At 42.9% G+C, this 25,098-nt stretch overlaps 1 protein-coding gene across 1 annotated transcript in view; it reads right to left on the reverse strand.

The window, feature by feature from the left end:
• Window positions 1-25,098, reverse strand: part of psmd2 (proteasome 26S subunit ubiquitin receptor, non-ATPase 2) — a 70,159-nt gene that overhangs the window by 15,028 nt on the left and 30,033 nt on the right. Inside the window, exons 9-17 of the mRNA XM_078410188.1 lie at window positions 20,588-20,734; window positions 20,404-20,510; window positions 18,046-18,173; window positions 13,574-13,661; window positions 12,938-13,100; window positions 8,379-8,480; window positions 6,085-6,230; window positions 3,567-3,650; window positions 1,179-1,347 (exon numbers count right to left, since the gene is read on the reverse strand). Coding sequence (XP_078266314.1) covers window positions 1,179-1,347; window positions 3,567-3,650; window positions 6,085-6,230; window positions 8,379-8,480; window positions 12,938-13,100; window positions 13,574-13,661; window positions 18,046-18,173; window positions 20,404-20,510; window positions 20,588-20,734 — 1,134 coding nt within the window. The remainder of the gene's footprint in view (window positions 1-1,178; window positions 1,348-3,566; window positions 3,651-6,084; window positions 6,231-8,378; window positions 8,481-12,937; window positions 13,101-13,573; window positions 13,662-18,045; window positions 18,174-20,403; window positions 20,511-20,587; window positions 20,735-25,098) is intronic.

The raw sequence follows: 25,098 nt of genomic DNA on the forward strand, positions 1-25,098 counted from the left end.
TGCCCCAATTTAACATTTTTACTCACGGGCCCACCTTGTCTTTATCTATAACTATCTTAAAGCTAATAGAACAGTGGCCATTAGTCCCATAGGGCACATCAACCGCTTGCCATTCCCAATTTCCTAAGACTAGATCAAGCATTGCCTTCTTCAGTGTAGGGGCCTCTACATATTGCCTGAGGAAACTTTCCTGAACACATTTGATAAATTCTGCCACGTTTAAACCTTTTGCACGATGACAGTTCCAGTCAATATTGGGAAAGTTAAAATCCTCTACTATGACAAACTTATTAATCCTGCAACTGGCTGAAATCTCCTGCCATATTTGTTCTTCTAATTCCCATTGACTATTTGGGAGCTGTAGTACACTCCCAACAAGGTGATCATCCCGTTTCTATTTCTCAGCTCCACCCATACAGCCTCAGTGGACAAACCATCAGTGAGGTCATTTCGGATTATTGCTGTGACATTCTTCTTTTATTAAGAAGAATGTCACAGCAATCTACAATCAGTTCTACAATCAGTCTGAAGAAAGGTCCCGACCTGAAACATTGTCTATCCATGTCTTCCAGAGATCCTGTCTGACCCACCAAGTTACTAAAGTAACACCACCTCCTCTTTTACCCCCATCTCTATCTCTCCTGCAGCATCTGTACCCTGGAACATGAAGTTGCCAGTCCTGTCCCTCTCTTAACCGGGTTTCTGTAATGCCCAAAGCATCCCAGTCGCACATACCTACTCACACCCTAACTTGATCTGCCTTACGTGTCAGGCCTCTTGCATGAACACAAATGCAATTTAAACCAACATTCCTTCCTCGCTGCCTGTTATGCTGCCTAATCTGTCCAATGAACTTTATTTCATCACCATTCATACAGAGTTCCATCCTCCTACCTGCCTCGGTCCTGCATAGGATCCCCACCCCACCCCCCCTCCTCCAGCCAATCTAGTTTAGATAGTATAGAATCAGATAATAAGCATCAACATTTTTAGAGCATTGATAGTATAGAATCAGATTTTCACTCATTTAAATTATTCTGCTCATCTCAACACATAAGCATGAAGTTTTGTGATTTTGCAGCTTACCATTAAGCTATCTGAAGTCAGACATGGTATATTCCTATTATTTCCACCACTGAACTGTTTTAGTTGTAGCAACATTATTGTAAATTACTTACCACTTCCAACCATTCCCATTGCAAAGATAGAATTATGAGAAACCTCTGCATCAGCATCATGAGAGAACTTGCTCAGAGTGTCCAGTATACTCAACCGTGGATTAGAGACCGAAATCAATGCAAGCGCCAATGGTACAGCACGTCTTAAAGTAGGTTCGCCATACCGTAACTACCGATAAAAAGTGATACAATTATTGTGCACTGTCCAGTTTTAGCATTAACTTACTTTACAATTATGGTGGCTTACCATAAGTATAGTTCATATAGTTAAATATATTAACCAAATTAATTGAAGGCAGATGAGATTTGTAGGAGCCATTTATGTTTAGACTAGCTACTGTTGGCATATTATATTATTTTTTCCAGATATATCTTGCCGTATTATTTTGGACACTTGGGGGCGGTCATTAGATGCACAGGGTGGTGTATATATATATATATATATATATATATATATGGGCATAAGGGGCAGGAAGTGACAGACACAGGGAGGGAGAGCATACATTTCTCACCAGACCAACAACTGGACAGACCGTGTTGTGTTATCAGATTGTGTTAATCCAAATTCAACACAATAATCCAAATTCAACCTGGACAGACCTGAGACCTGGGACTGCGCAGCCAGCTACAACTTATATGTGGAATAAAGAAAGCCTTGTATATTCATCTCCTTGTTTGCACAACTACTTCAATAAACAACCAATTAAATTCTACTTCCTGGCGTGGAAAATAAGTCATTGGAAAAGTCGGAAAGTTGCCATTACAAGATTAATTTGGCATCATGTTCACACAAGGGTCTAGTCCTGCGGTGTGTACACAATAATCCAAATTCAACACAATCAAGTTTTATAAAGCTACAAGTGTGCAGTGTGCAAGAGATAATAATATAGTGAATCCTTGTCCCCTTTCAAGATCGTGTTCTGTTTATATAAAATAACAATAGTGCAGGAAAATAATACTTTGGATATTAAAATGTTTGGAAACTTCTGAAAAGTGTCATATCATTTGTGAGGGACCATACATGAATCTTGAACCATTATCCAAATTGGCTGTATAGCACCGATCTTCTGTCAGAGATGGGGTAGGCAAAATCAACATTTAAAGAGCATTTGAACAGGAGTGGGATACCTGTGTAGGAAGGAACTGCAGATGCTGGTTTAAACTGGACATAAAATGCTGCAGTGAATAGCACGACAGGCAGCATCTCTGGATAGAAGGAATGGGTGATGTTTCGGGTCGACACCCTTCTTCAGACTGAAATGTCACCCATTCCTTCTCTCCAAAGACACTGCCTGTCCCACTGAGATACTCCAGCATTTTGTGGCTGTCTTCAGGAGTGGGATACGTGCCCGATGTGGGCAAATAGGATAAGTAGATAGCTATCACAGTTGGCATGCACGAGGTGAGCTGAAGGGGCTCATTTCTGTGTTATAGGATTCTATGAATTAGAAAAAGGATGCTAAGATAAGCTAGACCACTTTTCCTGAGAGCTAAGGCCCACTTCAGACCAGCAAGCTGTTTAAGCTCACACTGCCCCAGAACCAAGCATTTGGAATACATGGAGGTTGTGTGATGGTGAAGGGAAGGGAATTGGAGAGGGGTGGGTGGGGCTCGGGAACTTCCACTGGGAAATCATCTTCCCGTAGTTAGGTGGTAGTTAATGCAATGTAGGACCGGGCTAAGCAAAATTCACAATACAGCCTCCAAGCTGCTTTTGGATTTGGATAATTGTTAAGCCCAAGTGCCAATCTTATTGACTATCAAAAGACCATCAGGGACATTCACAAACATCAATAGTTAAAAATATTCATGTTATATTATATATTAACAAGCACTTAAGAGACACTATAGAATGATTGAATAGTAATGAAAATTAACTCGCATTTATTCTTCTTTCTCCAACCAATTGTAAAACTCAGCTCTGCGAGTTTGCCTCCCCCAATGGAGAGTAGTGGTTTTGTGGACCAGCAATTAATTGAGCTACAGTGTGTGAATTCCATCTTCATTCAAGAAACCGGGTTCTGTTAGTCAGTTATAATGGTAAAAGAGCAAGCCCATGACGTTTGATTAGTAAGGGTGTCAGGGGTTATGGGGCGAAGGCAGGAGAATGGAGTTGAGAGGGAAAGATAGATCAGCCATGATCGAATGGCGGAGTAGACCTGATGGGCCAAATGGCCTAATCCTAGAATTTCTTCAAATATCGCATGCCTCCACAATTAAGGCAACAAGCCTGAGAACAACGATGAAGTTCCGTTCGATAATTGATGGTGAGTTTCTCCATGTCTCTCCTCATTAATTAAGACTTGAGACATGGCTTTAAAACTACATTTTAAAAATGACAAGTAAATTTCTAAACCTGCATTTATTAAAATTTGGAAAAAAACTTACGAGGTGTCCAAATGTGCGCAGAGCCATTTCTGCTCCAATCTCTTCGCCCATGGCAATTAAAGCAATACCAAGCACTGCTACCCCCTAAAAAAATAATGAATTACAAAACATTTGTACATGGTTGTTACAATGTAGCTGTTCAAATGTAATCTACCTGCATTATTTCTAAATACATTTTCCATGTAATTATTACTATATGCAATCAAATCTGTAAATTATTTTAAAGGACCTTTAATTAGAACAAAAAGCTTGCCAATAAAAATATTTATTTTTGATACATCAGCCAAAACATTATGACCACCTGCCTAATATGCTGTTGGTCCTCCGTGTGCCGCCAAAACAGCGCCAACCCGCCGAGGCATGCACTCTACAAGACCCCTGAAGGTGTCCTGTGGTATCGAGCACCAAATCATTAGCAGCAGACCCTTCAGGTCCTCGAAGTTGCAAGGTGGACACACCATGGATCGGACTTGTCGATCCAGTACATCCCACAGATGCTCAATCGGATTGAGAACCGTGAACAACTCATCATGTTCCTCAAACCATTCCCGAACAATGTGTGCATTGTGGCAGGGAGCATTATCCTGCTGAAAGAGGCCACTGCCATCAGGGAATACCATTGCATGAAGGGGTGTACCAGGTCTGCAACGATGTTTAGGTAGGTGACACGTCTCAAATATGAATGGCCGGACCCAGGGTTTCAGAACACTGCCCAGAGCATCACACTCCCTCCACCGGCTTGTCGTCTTCACAGTCGGTTCGGACCAGACGGGATAGCCTTCGTTGCCCTCGCACATCGATGAGCCTTGGGCGCCCAACACCCTGTCGCTGGTTTGTGGTTTGTCCCTCCTCGGACCAGTCGGTAGGTACTCACCACTGCTGACCGGGAGCACCCAACAAGCTTTGCCGTTTCAGAGATGCTCCGACCCAGTCGTCTGGCCATAACAATTTGGCCCTTGTCAAAGTTGCTCAGGTCTTTACTCCTGCATCCAACAGATCAACTTCAAGAACTGACTGTTCATTTGCTGCCTAATATATCCCACCCCTTGACAGGTGCCATTGTAACAAGATAGCCAATGTTATTCACTTCACCTGTCAGTGGTCATAATGTTTTGGCTGATCGGTGTTTTCCTGAACCAGTTTTAAGTTGGAAATGCATCATTTATAGCTGTAATTCCAATCCTAGCTGCTAATGAACTACAAGAGCAGCTCCGCTCTTGCTCCCCCTCCCCCCACTCGCAACAAGGACAGGATCCCCCTCGTTCTCACCCTCCACCCCACCAGCCAGCAGATCCAACATATCATCCACCAACATTTCCGTCACCTACAACGGGACCCCACCACTGGCCATATCTTCCCATCCCCTCCCCTCTCTGCGTTCCGCAGAGACCGTTCCCTCCGTAACTCCCTGGTCCACTCGTCCCTTCCTACCCAAACCACCCCAACCCCGGGCACTTTCCCTTGCAACCGCACGAGATGCAACACCTGTCCCTTTACCTCCCCCCTCAACTCCATCAAAGGACCCAAACAGTCTTTCCAGGTGAGACAGAGGTTCACCTGCACCTCCTCCAACCTCATCTATTGCATCCGCTACTCTAGATGTCAACTTATTTATATCGGTGAAACCAAGCGCAGGCTCGGCGATCGCTTCGCTGAACACCTGCGCTCGGTCCGCATTAACAAAACTGATCTCCCGGTGGCCCAGCACTTTAACTCCCCCTCCCATTCCCAGTCTGACCTCTCTGTCATGGGCCTCCTCCAGTGCCATAGTGAGGCCCGCCGGAAATTGGAGGAGCAGCACCTCATATTTCGCCTGGGCAGTTTGCAGCCCGGTGGTATGAACGTCGACTTCTCCAACTTCAGATAGCTCCTCTGTCCCTCCCTTCCCCTCCTCCTTCCCAAATCTCCCTCTATCTTCCTGTCTCCACCTATATCCTTCCTTTGTCCCACCCCCGACATCAGTCTGAAGAAGGGTCTCGACCCGAAACGTCACCCATTCCTTCTCTCCCGAGATGCTGCCTGACCTGCTGAGTTACTCCAGCTTTTTGTGAATAAATCGATTTGTACCAGCATCTGCAGTTATTTTCTTATACAAGAGCTGCTTAGTACATTTCTTTATCTGTTGCATGAGGTTGTCTCATATTTCAGGTCAACTCATAGGGTAAAAACCGCGAAAAGATTCTTAAAAATTAACCACAAATCAATTGGCAGATTTTCCAGTCATCTACTTCACCAAAAATAAAATGACCCATTTCATTCATAAAGAACTTTCAAATAAATAGTTAAAAACAAACGTGCCTATGCTAATATAAGTAGTTGACTTCTCATCCCATCTCCCCCATTACCCAAACTCTATGTTTAAAAAAGTGAACTAAAATAGATATAATTTAGCAATTTTCAATTTCAACACAATGGTTGACTTTCATAGTAGATATGGCAATATTAACCATAAGATACTGATTACAGCAACATTTCCAATTAAATTACTATTTTATGCTACTTAGCACACACATAATACCTGATGTGCTCCCATATCAGCAGCATTTTCTTTTTTATCCTTATCTTTGTCTTTCTTTTTGTCTTTATCATCATCTTTCTCCTTTAAATCAAAATGCTCGCTGCAAATGTGAAGTAACTGCTGGACTTTCAATACATTACCAGAACCTGTAGAATTGTAAGTGCAACAAGGGAAATTCATAATATGACCACCAATTGTTTTGAAAATAATAATAATAATAATAATAATGTATTTTATTTATATAGCGCTTTTCATATACTTTTAAATTTCCTCCCTTACTATAATGCACCTCCCTTACTACATAATGCATCTGTAATCCATAACTTACTATAATGCATCTCCCTTACTACATGCATCTTTTTTACAACATAGCAGGTGCTTAGGTTTGGTTGATTGTCAAGAATTCTTAAGCTTAAGTATGGGTTTGGGTAACTCAGTCAATATTGAAGATTAAGTTATTGTAAGTGCAACAGTGGATGCATAATCATCTGCAGTATGCACTAGTAAGTCACTTTTCTTTTTGAAACAAATGGTACTGAATTTACCTTGTCAGTGCTGCCCATCTGGTATTACTGGGTTATTACTGCCATGTGCATAAAGATACAGTGAAAAACTGCTATCAATTATACCATACACAAGTACAATCAAGCCATTCACAAGTACAACAGGTAAAGCAAGGAGAAAAATACCTGAGTGCAGAATATAGTGTCACATCTTTACAGTGTGACAGCTACAGAGAAACGTGCAGCTAACAAGAAAATGCAACGGCCGCAAGGTAATAGGTTGGGAGATCAGGGCTACATCCTTAGCTAACAAGAGGGCTGTTCAGTAGTCTAACATAAGGAAGGAAGCTGTTCCTGAATCTGGTGGTACATGCTTTCAAGCTTTTGTATCTTCTGCCGGACAGGAGAGAGGAGGAGAGGGAATGACCGGGGTATGAATGGTCCTTGATATTTTCGCTGCTTTACTTAGGCAGCATGAGGTTGATGGGATGGGAGCGATGGAGGCTGGTTTGTGTGATGGACTAGGCCACATCCACAAACTATGGATTGGGCAGAGCTGTTGCCTGGCAGCAGAGTAGGAGTATGGGTTACCACTGATGGATTTTTGCCTTGCTGGTTCAATATTCTACAAGCAGACAGTTGGCTGTCACCCATCACTTAAACATTAGAGATGGTGATGATGGTGAAGCACAAAACTATACTTTTCTACATTAGCCTATACTTTCTGACCCAAGGTATTAACTGGAGGGGTTCAATGGGAAATATGGTTTATCATTCCCAGGGTAGTGGACATTTAACTGTGGTTATTGGATGAGCAGGAGGTTTTGTTGCGATCACCTCCGCTCCTTCTCTTTAGGCCCAAAGGCACATCAGTCGACAGGGTCGAGAGACCGCCCGAAGGCTCGTCGGTTGGCAGGACCGGGAGGGTGCTGGAGACATCGGATGCGAGGAACAATGATTGGTAGTAGGGCGAACAGGGGTATTGCCTCCAGCGTCTTCTGCAGGTTGGCCCCCAGGACACAAAGATGGCTGGGCGAGGAGAGGAACATTCTTTCACTGGAACTGCTCCATTACATCCAGCGCGCAGGCCAACTGGACTTTGAATAATGGCACCAAAAATGGTGGTGCCAGCATGTGTAATATATGCAAAGAGAATTTCACTATGCAGTTGCATATGTGACAAATAAAACACCACTGAACTATAGACTTTAGCTGGATCATTGTGGATTACAATCTTTCTTTCCATGAGTAAAAGGATGCAAGTTGCTTGATCCTTTTTGAAACTAAAATGGATTGTTTGCATCTTGCACAAGGAAGGAGTTCCAATCCAGGAAGACCTGCTGATATTACAAGTGGGTCAGCATAGTGGAAGTTAATCCAGCCTAGTGCCTCGACAATAATGACCGTGTTTGGGTAAATCCTGCAAGAATGCAGTTAATTACACAAACAATTAAATAAATAGCATTGATATGCAAGGAAACCTCAATTTTATAATGCTGTGATAAGGAAGTTAGTACTGCAAAATTACAAGAAGAAACACAAAGAAAAAGCATAAATGCAGTGTCTAATTGAGGTACATGATGCTTGATCAACTCTTTAAAAGGAATAGATCTGTTCATTGTACAATACACGGTTAGAGTTGTAAAAACATGCTAAATAAGTTTATTCTATTCTTGCTAAATGAAACTATATTCTGCCTAAAAAAAGTTGAAAATACATTAACCAAGAACAGACTTCAATTTAAAAGATTGTCATATACATTAAATTGGTTGCATTTGTAACTAAACTAACCTGCATATGCACAGACATCAACCAGCGTATTGGCAAAGCTACGGAAAGGCTCGGAAACCACTTCTAGGGCAGCTAAAATGGCCTCAATGGCCTCTCCTTTTCCTACGAACACAAATATATAACATCAACGTCCTTCAGAGAAGGATGGCTTTACTTTGAAGACTATTTCTGTGTGTACAAGAAGTTACTCGTGCGAAATTACAAGAAGAAATACATAAAAAACCTACAAATATAAAAATCTATATGATGCTTGATCAGCATTTTAAAAAGGGAACGATAGTTTTAAGTATTCGGTGAGTATTTTAATTAGTCTTCAATTAAAAATTCAAAGATGCTGGAATAAATAATCACATCGACACCACAAAAGCATATGGCCCAACCAGTCAACACCTTAGTCACTCTCAATGTAAACACATAGTTCTAACCAAGCACACCCATCCTATACCTTTTTATAAATCTCCCTGTTTCCTTCTCTTGTGTAATTAAATCTTGATTGCTCAGTCTGCTTTGATTTTTAAAACAACTCTAAAAATACACTCTGAAGATGTTTCCTCCCCAAGGAAGGCGTACTGCCAGAGAGGAAGTTCTGTAAAAACTTACCAGATTTATCCCCAGGATTACAGTTTGACATACAAGGCAAGATTAAACATTCAAATTGTGATGGGACTTGAAGAATTATTGCAAAGTTAATATTTCTCTGTCTGGGGATCTGGAATAACGATTTAGGACAAATATGAGAAGATGTTTCTTCACCCAGAGGCTGGTGAATCTTTGGCACAGTCTACTCAAGAAGGCTGCGTCTCTGTTGCTAATTAAATTTCATTTAGAGATTGATACAATTTTAGATAAACAAATTAAAGGATGTAGCAAGAGTTCAGGCAAATGGCACTGAATTAAAAGATCACCCATGATTTTATTGAATGGCAGAAGATACATGAGGAATTGAATAGCCTACTCTTAGGCTCTTACATCAGGTAACATTCATAGCCCGTTAGATTTTTATTGCTTCGTAGGACTTTGGTTAGGCTGCATTTGGAGTATTGGGCGCGGGTCCAATGTTGGGGGAGTCCAGAACCAGGGGCCAGTCTTAGAATAAAGGGGAGGCCATTTAAAACCGAGGTGAGAAGGAACTTTTTCACCCAGAGAGTTGTGAATTTGTGGAATTTCCCTGCCACAGAGGGCAGTGGAAGCCAAATCACTGGATGAATTTAAGAGAGAGTTGGATAGAGCTCTGGGGACTAGTGAAATCAAGGGATATGGGGAGAATTTGGACACAGGTTACTGATTGTGGATGATCAGCCATGATCACAATGAATTATTCACAAAATGCTGGAGTAACTCAGCAGGTCAGGCAGCATCTCGGGAGAGAAGGAATGGGTGACGTTTCGGGTCGAGACCCTTCTTCAGACCCTACTCTACGACTCGAGGTATGATCACAATGAATGCCGGTGCTGGCTCGAAGGGCCGAATGGCCTCCTCTTGCACTTATTTTCTATGTTTCTATATCTAATTGCTCCATTGTAAAGTGAGTGCAGAAAAGATTTACCAGAGGTTCACTCTTCCCTTCCCACCCAAACCATCCCCTCCCAAGGTACTTTCCCCGGCAACTGCAGGAGATGTCAACCTGTCCCGATACCTCCTCGCTCACCTCAACCCAGGGACCCCAGCAGTCATTCCAGCTGAGACAGAAGTTCACGTAAACATCCTCTAACCTTATCTACTGCATCCAGTGCTTCCGATGCAGTCTCCTGTACATCGACGTGACCGAGCATGTCAGCGAGGTTAGTCAGCACCTTTTATATGTGGGACTTAGTCTTATGAATCTGACAGATTTTTTTTTTAAAGAAGTGACCAAAAAGGTTGATGAGGACAAAGCCGTAGATGTTATCAACATGTACTTCAGAAAGGCATTTGATAAGGTTCCGCATGGTCAGCTGCTCTGGAAGGTTAGATTGTATGGAATCCAGGGAGAGTTAGCCGACTGGATAGAAAATTAACTTCACGTAATGATGCAGAGGGTGATGGTGGAAAAGTGTTTTTCCGACTGGAGACCTGTGACTAGTGGTGTGTCTCGGGGATTGGTGCTAGGTCCATTGTTGTAAGTGGTTTATGTCAACCATTTGAATGAAAATATTGAAGGCACAATTAGTAAATTTGCAGATGACTCTAAACTGAGTGGTATCGTAGATAGCGAAGATGGGTATCAAATATTACAGCAGGATCTTGATCAGTTCGGTAAATGGGCCGCGTAATGATTAATGTGCAAGAAAGAACTGCAGTTCCTGGTTTAAACCGAAGATTGACATAAAAAGCTGGAGTGACTCAGGCAGCATCTCTGGAGAGGAGTGGGTGATGTTTCGGGTCAAGACCCTTCTTCAGACTGGTTAGGGATAAGGGAAACGAGAGATATAGACGGTGATGTGGAGAGATAAAGTACAATGAATGAAAGATATGCCGTTTTTAGGGTGAAAACGAGAAGTTAGTGCGACTTGGGTGGGGGAGGGATAGAGAGAGAGGGAATGCCGGGGCTACCCGAAATGAGAAAAATTAATATTCTTATCACTGGGCTGTAAACTGCCCAAGCAAAATATGAGATGCTGTTGCTCCAATTTGTGTTTAGCCTTACATTGACAATGGAGGAGCCCGAGGACAGAAAGGTCTGTGTCGGAATGGGAAGGAGAGTTAAAGTGTCCAGCAACCGGGAGATCAGGTTGGTTCACACGGGCCGAGCGAAGGTGTTCTGCGAAACGATTGCCCAGTCTGCGTTTGGTCTCGCCGATGTATACGAGTCCACATCTTGAACAACGGATACAGTAGATGAGGTTGCAGGAGGTGCAAGTGAACCTCTGCCTCACCTGAAAGGATAATCGGGGTCCCTGGACAGAGTCGAGGGAGGAGGTATAGGGACAGGCGTTGCATCTTCTGCAGTTGCAGGGGAAGGTACCTAGGGAACGGGTCGTTTGGGATGAGTTAATCAGGGAGTTGCGGAGGGACGGGTCTCTGCGGAAGGCGGGAAGGGGTGGAGATGGGAAAATGTGGCTAGTGGTGGGATCCCGTTGGAGGTGGCGGAAATTTCGGAGGATTGTGTGTTGTATGCGACGGCCTGCTTCCTGCAAAGATTCTATCCCCTACTCCCAATTATTCCTTCTACGCCGCATCAAGATGAGGTGTCCCATACTAGAACATCCAAGATGTCTTCATTCTTTAGGGAACAGGGGTTCCCCTCTCCCATCATAGATGAGGCCCTCACTCGTGTCTCCTCGCTACCCCGCAGCTTCACCCTTGCTCCCCCTCCCACTAGTCACAACAGAGACAGTCCCCCTCGTCCTTACCTTCCACCCCCATCAGCCGTCGCATACAACACAATCCTCCAAAATTTCCGCCACCTCCAATGGGATCTCAACACTAGCCACATTTTCTGATCTCTAGCCCTTTCCGCCTTCCGCAGAGACCCATTTATCTACCATAATAATGCTCAACAGCTTGTTCTCAAACATCTAAGAATTCACCACTTTACTAATATTTCTTTTTCCATAAAAACTCGAGGCAAAGCACATATTAAATGTAATATTCAAATTGACAGTATTCTGTGGTGTGCCATTTCAGCAAAATATTCCTTTGTAAAAATACCTCTGTTGACATCTGTTTTTTCTCTTCCTTTTTCACCTTTAAATCACTTAACTTTACATCCTGTCTTCATTTCTTAGTTTATTTATTTATTTTTATTGGCTCGCCCTCTGTTCTTAACATCTATATACTAAAACTCTTGTTTGTTTGTTCCTGAACTACAGCCAAAACGGTACATGATAGCGTGACATTCTTAGGCCCACCTTACTCACCGTCATCCCTTTGGTGCTAATGAAAGAAGTTTCATTGAAACCGGTGTTATATTTTTAAAGTTATTCACATTTTAAAGTTTAAATCTATCTCCTAGGGAGGGGCGGAGGGGGTTGGAGGGAGGGGGGGGAGGGAGGGAGGATGGAGTGGGGGGGGGGAGGGGAAGGTAGAGAGGAGAGGGGAGGTGAGGGTGCTGCACCAATGCAGGAGAGGTTTGGGCTAGTACTTGGTCTAGCACTATTTAAAAACAATCTCCAAGTTCCCAATTTCTCTTTCAATAAATTTCCACCAGTACTTCACAATTTTGTATACATAATATCCTCTCACCTCATAAGTAATAAAGCATAATACTTTCAAAGCAATTAAAATTTATAGTGCATTATCAATGCAAACTCTTTGCTTTCTCTCCAAGTTGGTAGCTCAGTGAGATAAGAATAGAAATCAGCCAGTTTGTAAATAGTGTTACCTCGTAGATAACTTCCAGTAAGCCTGTCCGCCATGGAGACCATACAACACCTCAGACTTCAGTACAATGATTAATGGATGCAAATTAAAATCTAAAAATGAATTTTACCCGTGAGAACCAAAACTGTTATCTTCAGTTAGATAAATTAATTAGACAGCGAACAGATCACACCTTGGCAGTGTTTAGGTCATATTCACAAGGCAATCAACAAAAATAATATAAATGAGACTTCTATTGCCACAATAGATAGTCTTACCCAAATGGTTAAGACCTAAGCCTAATGGCAACCACCTCGCGTAAGTGTCTTTCAACTCTTGCTCAGATTTTTCCATGATAGTTTCCAAGATGGTGGAATTCACATCCCCATTGCAGGAGCCCACTGCAATCATTCCACATGCTAACGCTGTCACACCTATTACCTAAAGATATTTGAAATTAAACCATTAGATAACTGCTCAACACATGAAATCGTCAATAATTTAGCATAATTGTTAAATTTAATAAAGGGCAGTAAATCAAGAACCTACTTCAATAATAATAATAATATATTCCTTTATTTGTCCCACTTTGGGGAAATTTACAATGAAGTTAAGCTTCATTGCAACATTCTACACATACTATTTGCACACAGTAGCCATTTCCCATACACCCTTGAATCTCCATTTTTAGCTATGATAACATCCAAGTCACTCTATTGTGTATCAAAAAGTAATATGCAGCAAACATATGCTCCCACAATCAGATCAAACCCAAATATCAGTGACTGTTTAAATTATCCCGGTTTGGGAACGACTCGTTCAATTTTGTGCAGCACTATCTCAATGGGGCTTAACCAGTAGTGTGAAATCAAAGCAAAAATTCAGATCAATATTGGGAGTTTTGTTTACCATACCTCCATGCTGGATTTAGAATCTCGAGTCACAGGAAGCAGTAGAGCCAATACATCTTCCCGATTAGAGCCTGCATAAGCCAATCCAAGCCTGCCAACCATGAAATTAAAGAAAATACACAATGATGCAATTCGCACAAAGGAAACAAATCCAGGAAGAATAAATTGTGCCCCTTAACAGCTGTTTATTCTGCAGTTCTTTATATTTCAGCTTTTTCGCTCACCTAGCACATTACAATTGTGCAGAGAGTGTCCAGATTGTCCTTTGTGGATTTGTCGTGTGTAGTTCACTGCTATGACCAAAGAGGTTGCTTTGACCTCAACCTCTTTGGTCATAGCAGTGAACTACAAACTAAATGACAAGGCTACATCGACGACTGCATTGGTGCTACCTCTTGCACCCATGCAGAACTCACTGACTTCATACACTTCACCTCCAATTTCCATCCTGCCCTTAAATATACCTGGACTATCTCTGACATCTCCCTCCCGTTTCTGGACCTCACCATCTCCATCACAGGAGACAGACTAGTGACGGACATTTACTACAAGCCCACCGACTCGCACAGCTATCTGGACTACACTTCTTCCCACCCGGTCCCCTGCAAAAGGTCTATCACCTACTCCCAATTCCTCCGTCTACGCCGCATCTGCGCCCGGGATGAGGTGTTTCAGACTAGGGCTTCCGAGATGTCCTCGTTCTTCAGAAAACGGGGCTTCCCTCCTCCATTATAGATGAGGCTCTCACTAGGGTCTCTTCTACATCCCACAGCTCCGCTCTTGCTCCCCCTCCCCCCACTCGCAACAAGGACAGGATCCCCCTCGTTCTCACCTTTCACCCCACCAGCCAGCGGATCCAACATATCATTCACCAACATTTCTGTCACCTACAACGGGACCCCACCACTGGCCATATCTTCCCATCCCCTCCCCTCTCTGCGTTCCGCAGAGACCGTTCCCTCCGTAACTCCCTGGTCCACTCGTCCCTTCCTACCCAAACCACCCCAACCCCGGGCACTTTCCCTTGCAACCGCACGAGATGCAACACCTGTCCCTTTACCTCCCCCCTCAACTCCATCAAAGGACCCAAACAGTCTTTCCAGGTGAGACAGAGGTTCACCTGCACCTCCTCCAACCTCATCTATTGCATCCGCTGCTCTAGATGTCAACTTATTTATATCGGTGAAACCAAGCGCAGGCTCGGCGATCGCTTCGCTGAACACCTGCGCTCGGTCCGCATTAACAAAACTTATCTCACGGTGGCCCAGCACTTTAACTCCCCCTCCCATTCCCAGTCTGACCTCTCTATCATGGGCCTCCTCCAGTGCCATAGTGAGGCCCGCTGGAAATTGGAGGAGCAGCACCTCATATTTCGCCTGGGCAGTTTGCAGCCCGGTGGTATGAACGTCGACTTCTCCAACTTCAGATAGCTCCTCTGTCCCTCCCTTCCCCTCCTCCTTCCCAGATCTCCCTCTATCTTCCTGTCTCCACCTATATCCTTCCTTTGTCCCACCCCCGACATCAGTCTGAAGAAGGGTCTCGACCCGAAACGTCACCCATTCCTTCTCTCCCGAGATGCTGCCTGACCTGCTGAGTTACTCCAGCTTTTTGTGAATAAAAGGCATTTATTTGTGTTGGGTGAACCCTGTTTTCATCTAAATAGCAGATTTTCAGCATGAGGCAAAGATGTTGGCTATCTCTTTTGTGGACTGCGAGTTTGAACACTTTTGTGGTGGACTAGCCAGGTCTTTCTGTATGGGGAGGTTACTGCTACTTATGAGTTTTCCCATCACTGCCCTCGGCTCTTATTTCACAACTAGCAACAGAAATTATGGCTACTGATCTGCGCCTGGAAGATCATTCAATGCTTTCCCCACTACCCCAGTGTCAAGCATGTGGGAATGTTAGTTTAGATTGCAGGGAAAGTGAAACAAAGAGAATATCCATGAAAGGATGAAAATGGATGACCTAAAGTGGCACATATGGGGTATCTTAAATCAGATTAAGCATAGTTGTGGAATGCGTTGGTAATGGTGCAGCAGTGGGATATGTCCAGCAGGCCAAACTTCACTCTATGAAACTACCCACTAATCCCCTTCACAGCTACCTAAACAAACTTATTTTCATTCTTTCCCAGTGCTTCTGGATCCGAGTGTTAATAATTTCCTTTTCCACAGATTCAGCCTGAACTGCTGAGCATTTCCAGTGTTTCCTGCCAATCACCATTTCTGTTCCAAAACCCTCATAAAACGCTTGGAAGACTTCAAGGGCCATTTGCGCAGACACTCTGTGTCTATTCCCAAATATCTACGGATGCTTTGCTCAGTTTTTGAAAACAAGGCACAGGTAGCATCCTGTATGGAAGAATATATATTGTGTCACTGCTGTCAGAGTTCAACACCACCCAGAACTTGGATGCAGCAATGGCACTGCTGGATTTTCACTTGGTGTGGCTATATGGTAACTCGAATTTCACTGTACCTTAATTGGTACATGTGACAATAAACACATCTTGAATCTTGAATAGCATGATGGGAAACTGCAGAAAATCCGGGTTTTCTCATACAATAGCTGGAAATCCTAAGTTCTGCTCAGTTACATTTGTGCAGCCTCAAAGCAACTACAGAAAGGCTTCAAAGTCAATGCTATTGTAATTAATACCCTAGTCACTGGAAGATAACCATCACTAAAAACAAAGCTGTTTAAGCTTACTTCACAAAAAAACTGTTCACACCAATCCTCCTTACTGAAAAGCAGCATGATGAACAACAGTGTTATTATGACGGTGTGCGTCCTTACAGTATACTGGCTACTCTTAAAAGTTAAAAATAAGATTCCAACATTTTAAAATTTTTATTACAAAAAAATACTAGTTTAAAATAAAATGTTTTAAAATAAATGAGGCACTTGACTAGCTTAAGCAGTTTATAGAATGATGATCCACCGCATACATAAACGACAAGCACTGACACCAAAAAGAATGATGCCTTTGTCTACAAAAAAGCACTGACAAGAGGTTTGGGAAATGTGCTGAGATTGATGTCATTTTTTAAGCAAATTTTCAAGAGGGATAATAGGACTTTCCAAATTACAACCTCCAACATTACCAAATCCTAAATAATCCCCGAAGTCTGGTGGCATTGGAAAATATAGGATTAGTGCAGATGGACGATCACATGGGAATTGATAGGCCAAAGGGCCCATTTCAGCATTGTGCAGCTCTATTTTTTAAATCATTATCTTTTTATCAGAAAAAATACTTTATAATCCTTAGAATTACCATCCGATAGATCTTTTGTCTGCAATCTACATCATTTGATCCGCTCTTCCTTAACTGGATAATAAAAGCTTCAAGAGCCTGCCTCATCGCTGGGGGCTTCAGCGAGGGAAGATATTTTTTCCAAGCCCTTGTACACATTACCCAAACTGTAAATGTTAAAAAGCACAGCAAAACTCTCAGGATCATTAGCACTTTACATAAACCTTTCTCAACATCTACTTCTCCTTTGCAGTAAATTCCCAAAGTTTATCTCTGCTGACTACATTGTATGTCTTACACTAGCAACAACTTGAGGAAATAGCAAGCAGGATATACACAAGAAATGTGTGACTCCTGCAATATTTTTTACTTTTTGCTGGCAGAAGTGAGTGCTTCAATTAGGATGTTGGCAAAAATCTTGCAGAGCAGTTGTTGGATGATGTAAAGCATGGAAAACATGCTTATTTCGCCAATAAATAGTTTTCGAGAATGTAGATCATTTCTCAAATGGAAACAGGAAACTAGAGAGGGAACATAAGGCTAGGGTTGGATGGGAAGAATAATTTGAATTTCACGGAAATGAAAGACTTAAGTTAAAATCGAAAAAGTGATAGTTTGTTTCTTCAGCACTGAATTATTTCATTAAAAATCTGTAATTGCATTGTAATGCAAGTTTTAGGAATGCATAGCTAAACATTTACAAAAGTCTAGTTTCAGGGAATGTCATTCTAGTTTCAGGGAAATTTTAGTTTTCTTGGGCTGCTCATGTACTTTTATAGTCATCTCTACCACAGTTCAAAATAAATCTTCCATAAATTGACAAGTGAAAGCAGTGACAGGATCGGTCAAAGTAAGCATGAAGTGGAAATCATGATTGACTAATCTTCTAGATTTTTTTGAGGAAGGCAGATTATTTTCTGAGTGATGTCAGATGAGGAAAAGGGGAGTTGCAACGAGACCCTGGTGTGCTTGTACATCAGTCACTGAAAGTAAGCATCCAGGTACAGCAGGCAGTGAAGAAAAATAATGGCATGTTGGCCTTCACTGCGAGAGGATTTGAGTTTAGGAGCAAGGAGGTCCCATTGCAGTTGTACAGGGCCCGGGCCTGGTGAGGCTGCACCTGGAGCATTGTGTGCAATTTTGGTCTCTGAATTTGAGGAAGGACAAAGGAAGGATGGAGTGCAGTGTAGGTTCACCAGGATGAATGAACACTTACCCAAAGATGGCTCCAATTCTCATTGTATTACTGCTGTGTAGGACATAATCTGAGAGAAGAGCTAGAGCTGGATCACACTCATTCCGAACACCAGAATTTACAATACCACATGCAAGCAAGGCACCAGACTGGGAAAAAAAGTAAATTGATAAATTAGAACTTTTACCTGATAAATACATTATAAAAATAGACTAAGTCAGGACCTGCCCATTTCATACAGTTGTTTTTGTACTACATGTTTATTGTCTGAGTTAAAGGAGAGATCAGCCCAGTTTTTTATTTTGTTTTTCAGTATAGTAATCACCTCAATACATTACGGTTGAAATATTCCAATTATTAACCATATATTGTACTGGACATGTCTGGTTTAAAATGTATGGTTCACGTGGCGGCGCCTAACGGCAGCTGCTGACTAGCAGTCTATCCGTCTTTTTTTTTGTTGAGTGTCGTTGTTGGGATGATTTTTATATATATTTTTTTGGTTGTGTATGTGTGGGAGGGGGTGGTGGTGTGTGGGGGGTGGGTGTGGGGGGGTGGGTGTGGGGAACTTTTCTCTTCCTCACGGCGCGGGGTGCGGCTCGGCTGCGGGGCCTAACATCCCCCGGTGCGGCTCGGCCGCTGGACTTTACATCCCGGTGCGGCTTGGCCGCTGGACTTACATCGCCCGGTGCAGCTCGGCTGCGGGGCTTAACACCGCCCGGTGCAGCTCGGCTGCGGGGCTTAACACCGCCCGGTGCAGCTCGGCTGCGGGGCTTAACACCGCCCGGTGCAACTCGGCTGCGGGACTTAACACCGCCCGGTGCAGCTCGGCTGCGGGGCTTAACACCGCCCGGTGCAACTCGGCTGCGGGACTTAACACCGCCCGGTGCGGCTCGGCTGCGGGACTTTTCACCGCTGGTGCGGCTCGGCTGCGGGACTTAGCTGCGCAAGGCTTGGTCGCGGGCCTTTCATCGCCCGGTTCGGCCGCGAGACGTTTCAGCGCCCGGTGCGGGGACTGTGCGGGTCGGTCGGGGACGAGCTGTCTGTCCGTGGGCGTGGGGAAGAGAGGGGAAGTTTTGTTGCCTCCATCACAGTGAGGGGGTGTTTGGAGTCACTGTGATGGACGTTTGTGTTGGGGTTATGTGTCTTGTGTTCTTTTTTTTTTTCTATGACTGCTATGTAGTTTCGTTCGGTACTTCGGTACCGAACGACAAATAAAGCTCTGTTATACCTGTTATATTTTTTAATTAAACCGTACATCCTTAGTGATATCTGGAGCAAACTCCAGACTTGAAAATGATCTTAAATTAAGCTTGATCCAAAGAAAAGCTTTCTACTCAACCTCTACATCTGCAGGTTACTGACCTACATCTGTAGGTTAATTGGCGTTGATAAAATTGTAAATTGTCCCTCATGTGCAGGATAGTGTTCTCGGTGGGCTGAAGGGCCTGCTTCCGCACTGTATCTCTAAACTAATCTGCAGTTCTAATAATTCATTAATAATTCAAATATTTAAAGCAAGTTTCAGCTACCACACCATTAAAAATCTCAATGTGGCAATTCTGCCCGTTGCACTTTTTTGAAATGCATGAAATAGATAGTAAACAGGACTAAAACAGCATCTAATACTCCTCTGAATGTTAAAATAAAAAATATAGCAGCCTATGCAATCATTGTGCAAGTTAAAAGCAGCTGCTGGAAATAGAATTTGATTTTAAAATCAAAACATTTACTTTGAAGAATAGTGTGACACATCTGTTTAATTCATTAGTGTAAAGTTATGTAATGCAATTATCATCCAATTAGAAAAATAACCAAGAGTAAAAGAAAACTCAAACCAGTGCAATAATAATAGATATTGGATATCGTCCAATATTGGATGACAAATAAAGCTATCTTGAATCTTGAATCTATTGGAACGTTTACAAGGCATAAATCTTTCAGGTATAAAATATGTGCAATACATGATATCAACATACACTGATCCACTGTTATATCGATTGTTACATTGAATTGGGAAGAAAACAATTCTCTCCAGCCCAAAATTGACAAACTGGACTCCAGGAACATTATCAATTCGAGAAGAATTAATTCAATTACCAGCCTAAAAAAGATACCAAACAGGTAAACTTGGAACCAGCATTACCTCTTCAAAATGTTTATTATGGGAATGTCAGTGTAAAATAACAATCACATTAAGTAGCAACCATTTGCATTCTTTATTGGATTTATTAGGTGGAATGAATTGAGGGATGTTTTTCCACAATTATAACCCTATATTACAGTCGTGAAATGGCATTGAAGGTGTTCTCTGCTATTTGGCCCAACCTCAAATAATTTTAGGACTCAGAAAAGTCATAAAATAATTTCATGACTCACCTTAATGTAGTCTTCTGATGAATACAAATACTTGTCAATTTGTGTCAAACCACCATCAACATCCCAAAGTAGGATCATTCCCAATGAAGCTGCAGCGCTTAGCATGCCTGGCAAAAGATAAAACTAGTTAATGAACAAGCTCATATTACTTACGGCTTTTCAACACCTGTCAGGATATACTCACCATGGTCTTTGTTTTTGTAAAGCCATTTATTACCATCTTCTGTCAATAATTTATCTTGTCCAAATGCAGCATTCACAAAACCATTAACAAATGACGAAGCTAGATTCATTCGAGCAGAATCAATCTGGGAGCCAGTGCTGCCGAAACCTGCAATTTTAACAAAAATAACCCCACAATTTAATATTAGCATAATTAAACACAGCGTATTATTTAGTCCTTTGAACAATTTTTCTTTTTAAGCACATTGCATTACTATTGTATTAATATCACTAAATGCATTCATATTTTCTTAACGGTTACAGTGTTTTTCCATTTTGTTATTCTTCTCTCGATTTCCTTTTCTCTTCAAGGGTCAATTGATAATCATAGGTCAATGTGGTTCTATTTTGCACAAGAGTGGATTTACTTGCTCAAACAAACATTGTTTCATAAATGTTATACCATGTTGTGCTAGATAACAAACGTTATACCAAGCTCATCTCCAAACTCGTGGAACTTCGGAGTCAACACTCCCCTCTGCAAATGGATCCTCGACTTCCTGACCAACAGATCACAATCAGTGAGCATAGGTGCCAAATCATCCTCTACGATAATCTTTAACACTGGGGCTCCGCAAAACTTAGCCCCCTAATATACTCCTTATACACTCTTGACTGTGCAGTCGAATACCAATCCAAATCAATTTACAAGTTTGCAGCCGACACCACCGGAGTGGACCGGATATCAAACAATCATGAGACAAGAGTATACGAAGGAGATTGAGAACCTCATAACATGATGCCAAAACAACAGCCTCTCCCTCAAAGTCAGCAAGATAAAGGTGACTGTGACTGACTTCAGGAAGTGAAGCAGTACACACGCCCATTGATGGTGCTGAAGTAGAGAAGGTCAAAAGCTTCAAGTTCTTAGGAATAAATATCACCAAGAATTTGTCCTGGACCAGCAACATTGAAGCAATGGCCAAAAAGCACACCAATACCTCTACCTCCTAAGAAGACTAAGGACGTACTGCATGTCCTCAACAACCCTCACCAACTTCTACAGATGCGTTGCTGAAAGCATTTTATTGGGATGCAACAAACCAGCATGGTTTGGTAACCACAAGAAATTGCAGAGAGTTGTGGACATCATGCAAACCAAATCAGTCTGAAGAAGGGTCATGACCAGAAACTTCACCCATTCCTTCCATCCAGAGATGCTGCCTGCCCGAGTTACTCCAGCATTTTGTGTCTATCTTGAATTTAAACCAGCACCTGCAGTTCCTTTCATCTACACCAGCAAGGCCACCAACATAATCTAGGACCGGTCTCACCCTGGTCACTCCCTCTTTTCCCCTCTCCCATCGGGCAAGAGGTACAGAAGTTTGAAAAGCACACATACAGACACAGGGGCAGTTTCTTCCCGGTTGTTATCAGGCAACTGAACTGTCTTCTCACCAGTTAGATTGTGGCCCTGACCTCCCATCTACCTAATTGAAGACCTTTGAACTATCTTTAATTGGACTTTTTCTTGCAATAAATGAGACACCCCTTATCCTGTATATGTACACTGTGGTTTGATTGGAAGCATGTATAGTCTTTTTGTTGCCTTGTTGAAGGTACACAACGACCTGCTTCTCACCATCGACACCGGCGACTGTGCAATCTTGCTCCTTCTTGACCTCAGCGCAGTGTTCGATACAGTGGACCACACCATCCTAATTGACCGTCTCCGGTACGGGGTTGGCTTTGATGGCACTGCCCTGAGCTGGTTCATTTCCTACCTCAAAAATAGGAGTTTCTCCATCAACATAGGCAATTATTCCTCTTCCCCAGCTAGCCTCTCCTGCGGGGTTCCACAAGGCTCCATCCTAGGCCCGTTTCTCTTCTCTCTGTACATGCTGCCCCTCGGCCAAATCTTTCCACTGCTATGCGGATGACACACAGCTTTATCTCCCCCTGAAACCCAACAACCGGTCAAATTTAATCAGTCTCATGCACTGCCTTGAGGACAAAAAATGGTGGATGGCACAGAATTTCCTTCAACTAAACTAGAGCAAGTCTGAGGTCATCCTATTCGCCCCCCCCCCCCCCCCCCCCGACTCCATCAAAACGATAACAGGCAGCCTTGGAAGCCTATCCTCCATAGTCAAACCGCATGTCAATAACCTTGGCGTGATATTTGACTATGGTGGCGCAGCGGTAGAGTTGCTGCCTTACAGCGAATGCAGCGCCGGAGACTCAGGTTCGATCCTGACTATGGGCGCCGTCTGTATGGAGTTTGTACGTTCTCCCCGTGACCTGCGTGGGTTTTCTCCGAGATCTTCGGTTTCCTCCCACACTCCAAAGATGTGCAGGTTTGTAGGTTAATTGGCTGGGCAAATGTACAAATTGTCCCTAGGGTGTAGGATAGTGTTAATGTGCGGTGATCGCTGGGCGGTGCGGACCCGGTGGGCCGAAGGGCCTGTTTCTGCACTGTATCTCTAAATCTAAAATCTAAAGTTTGACAAGCAAGTCAATGCTGTGGTAAAAGCCAGCTTCTTCCAGCTTCGTACCATAGCTAAAATCAAACCATTCCTCCAATTTGACAACATTGAAAAAATCATCCACACATTCATTTCCTCCCGCCTAGACTACTGTAACTCCCTATACACTGGGATCAGCCAATCATCCCTGTCCCGCCTGCAATTAGTCCAAAATGCCGCAGCGAGACTCCTGACAGGTACCCGTAAAAGGGACCACATCACCCCGATTCTGGCCTCTCTCCACTGGCTCCCAGTACAGTACAAAATGAACTTCAAGCTCCTCCTATTCACATACAAAGCCCTAATCGGGCTTGCCCCCCCCCCCCCCCCCATATCAAAAATCTCCTAACCAACCACTCTATCTTCAGGTCCCTCAGGTCAGCAGACTTGGGCTACTGACTATCCCGTGGTCTAGGCTAAAGCTCAGGGGTGACCGCGCTTTTGCGGTTGCAGCTCCTAGACTGTGGAACAGCATCCCTCTCCCCATCAGAACTGCCCCCTCCATCAACTCCTTTAAGTCCAGGCTCAAAACCTATTTCTACTCCCTAGCATTTGAGGCCCTCTGTGAACTGTTTATGTATGTGCTGTTATGTTTGTGTGCCATTGTATGTTCGTTCTTAGTACCTGAACTGATGTACAGCACTTTGGTCAACGTGGGTTGTTTTTAAATGTGCTATACAAATAAAATTGACTTGACTTGACTGGATAGCATGCACCAAAAAACAACTTTTCGCTGTATATTGGTACATCTGACAATAATAAACTAAACTAAGTTTTGGTGAGCATTTTTAACTCGTCATTTTTGCAGAATCCAACTTCTTTGGCAAATGGGAGATTTTTAAAATCTCAAGTCTAGGAATCCAGACAAACTTCTTCTGAATACAATTGGGAAACTTTTGCCATTTGCAGCCTGTTGATTTGAAGTGTGAGACAAAAGTGGATGTGAGACAAGGATGTTCCACTCGTAGGAGAGTCGAGGATCAGAGGTCATAGCCTCAGAATAAAGGATGCTCCTTTAAGAACACGAGAAGGAATTTATTTAGTCAGAGGGTGGTGAATCTGTGGAATTCGTTGCCACAGAAGACTTGAGGCCGTCAATGGATATTTTTAAGGCAGAGAGATAGATTCTTGATTAGTACAGGTGTCAGGGGTTTTGTGGAGAAGGCAGGAGAATGCAGTTAGGAGGGAAAGATAGATCAGCCATGATTGAATGGCTGAGTGGTGTAATGGGATGAATGGCCTGATTTCTGCTCCTCTTACTTATGAACTTATGAAGTGTGGTAAAAAGGTCTGCGTTGATTTGGTGAGCAGCAGGGCCTGTTTCAGTGTTGCACGACTGTGACTGAGTCTACCAGGAAGTTCAAGAGCAACATGCACAAACACCATCACCTGCAGGCTCTTTTCCAAATTGCACATGACTATGACTGGGAAAAATGATTATCATTCTGTCAATATTGCTGGGTCTTAATCCTAGAACATTCCATGCAATAATATTGTAGAATTGCCTTTACCAATGTTCAAGTTTGTGACTTGAAACTTCCTTCTACAGCTTGTTGGTGTTAGAATTGCCTCGTCCACAGGTTCCAACAAATAAATAAAATTATTCACCTCCACAAACACAATCCTTTGCCTTGCCTAGGTAGAAAGGAAAGATTTCCTCCACTCCAGATTCCCACTGATGTTTAGATGTTAGCCTTTTCCAGCAGTCTGCAGCATGCGAGATCTTCAGGGATCTTAAGATTAACTCGAGGAGATCTCAAGAACCAGCTAGAAGCACGTAATACATCAAAGGCAAAGGGTCTCGACAACATCCTGGTAATAGTACTGAAGATCTGTGCTCCAGAACTTGCCAGACCCTTGGAAGAGCTTATCCAGTTCAGTTATAATACTGGCATCTACTCGATTATGTGAAAAAATGTGGAAAGTTTGCCCTATCCACAAGTAGAGCAGCAAATTGAACATGGCCAATTACTCTACTCTTGATTATCATCAAATCTATGGAAGGGAT

This window comes from Rhinoraja longicauda, chromosome 13 (assembly GCF_053455715.1).
Source record: "Rhinoraja longicauda isolate Sanriku21f chromosome 13, sRhiLon1.1, whole genome shotgun sequence".
Lineage (NCBI taxonomy): Eukaryota > Metazoa > Chordata > Chondrichthyes > Rajiformes > Arhynchobatidae > Rhinoraja > Rhinoraja longicauda.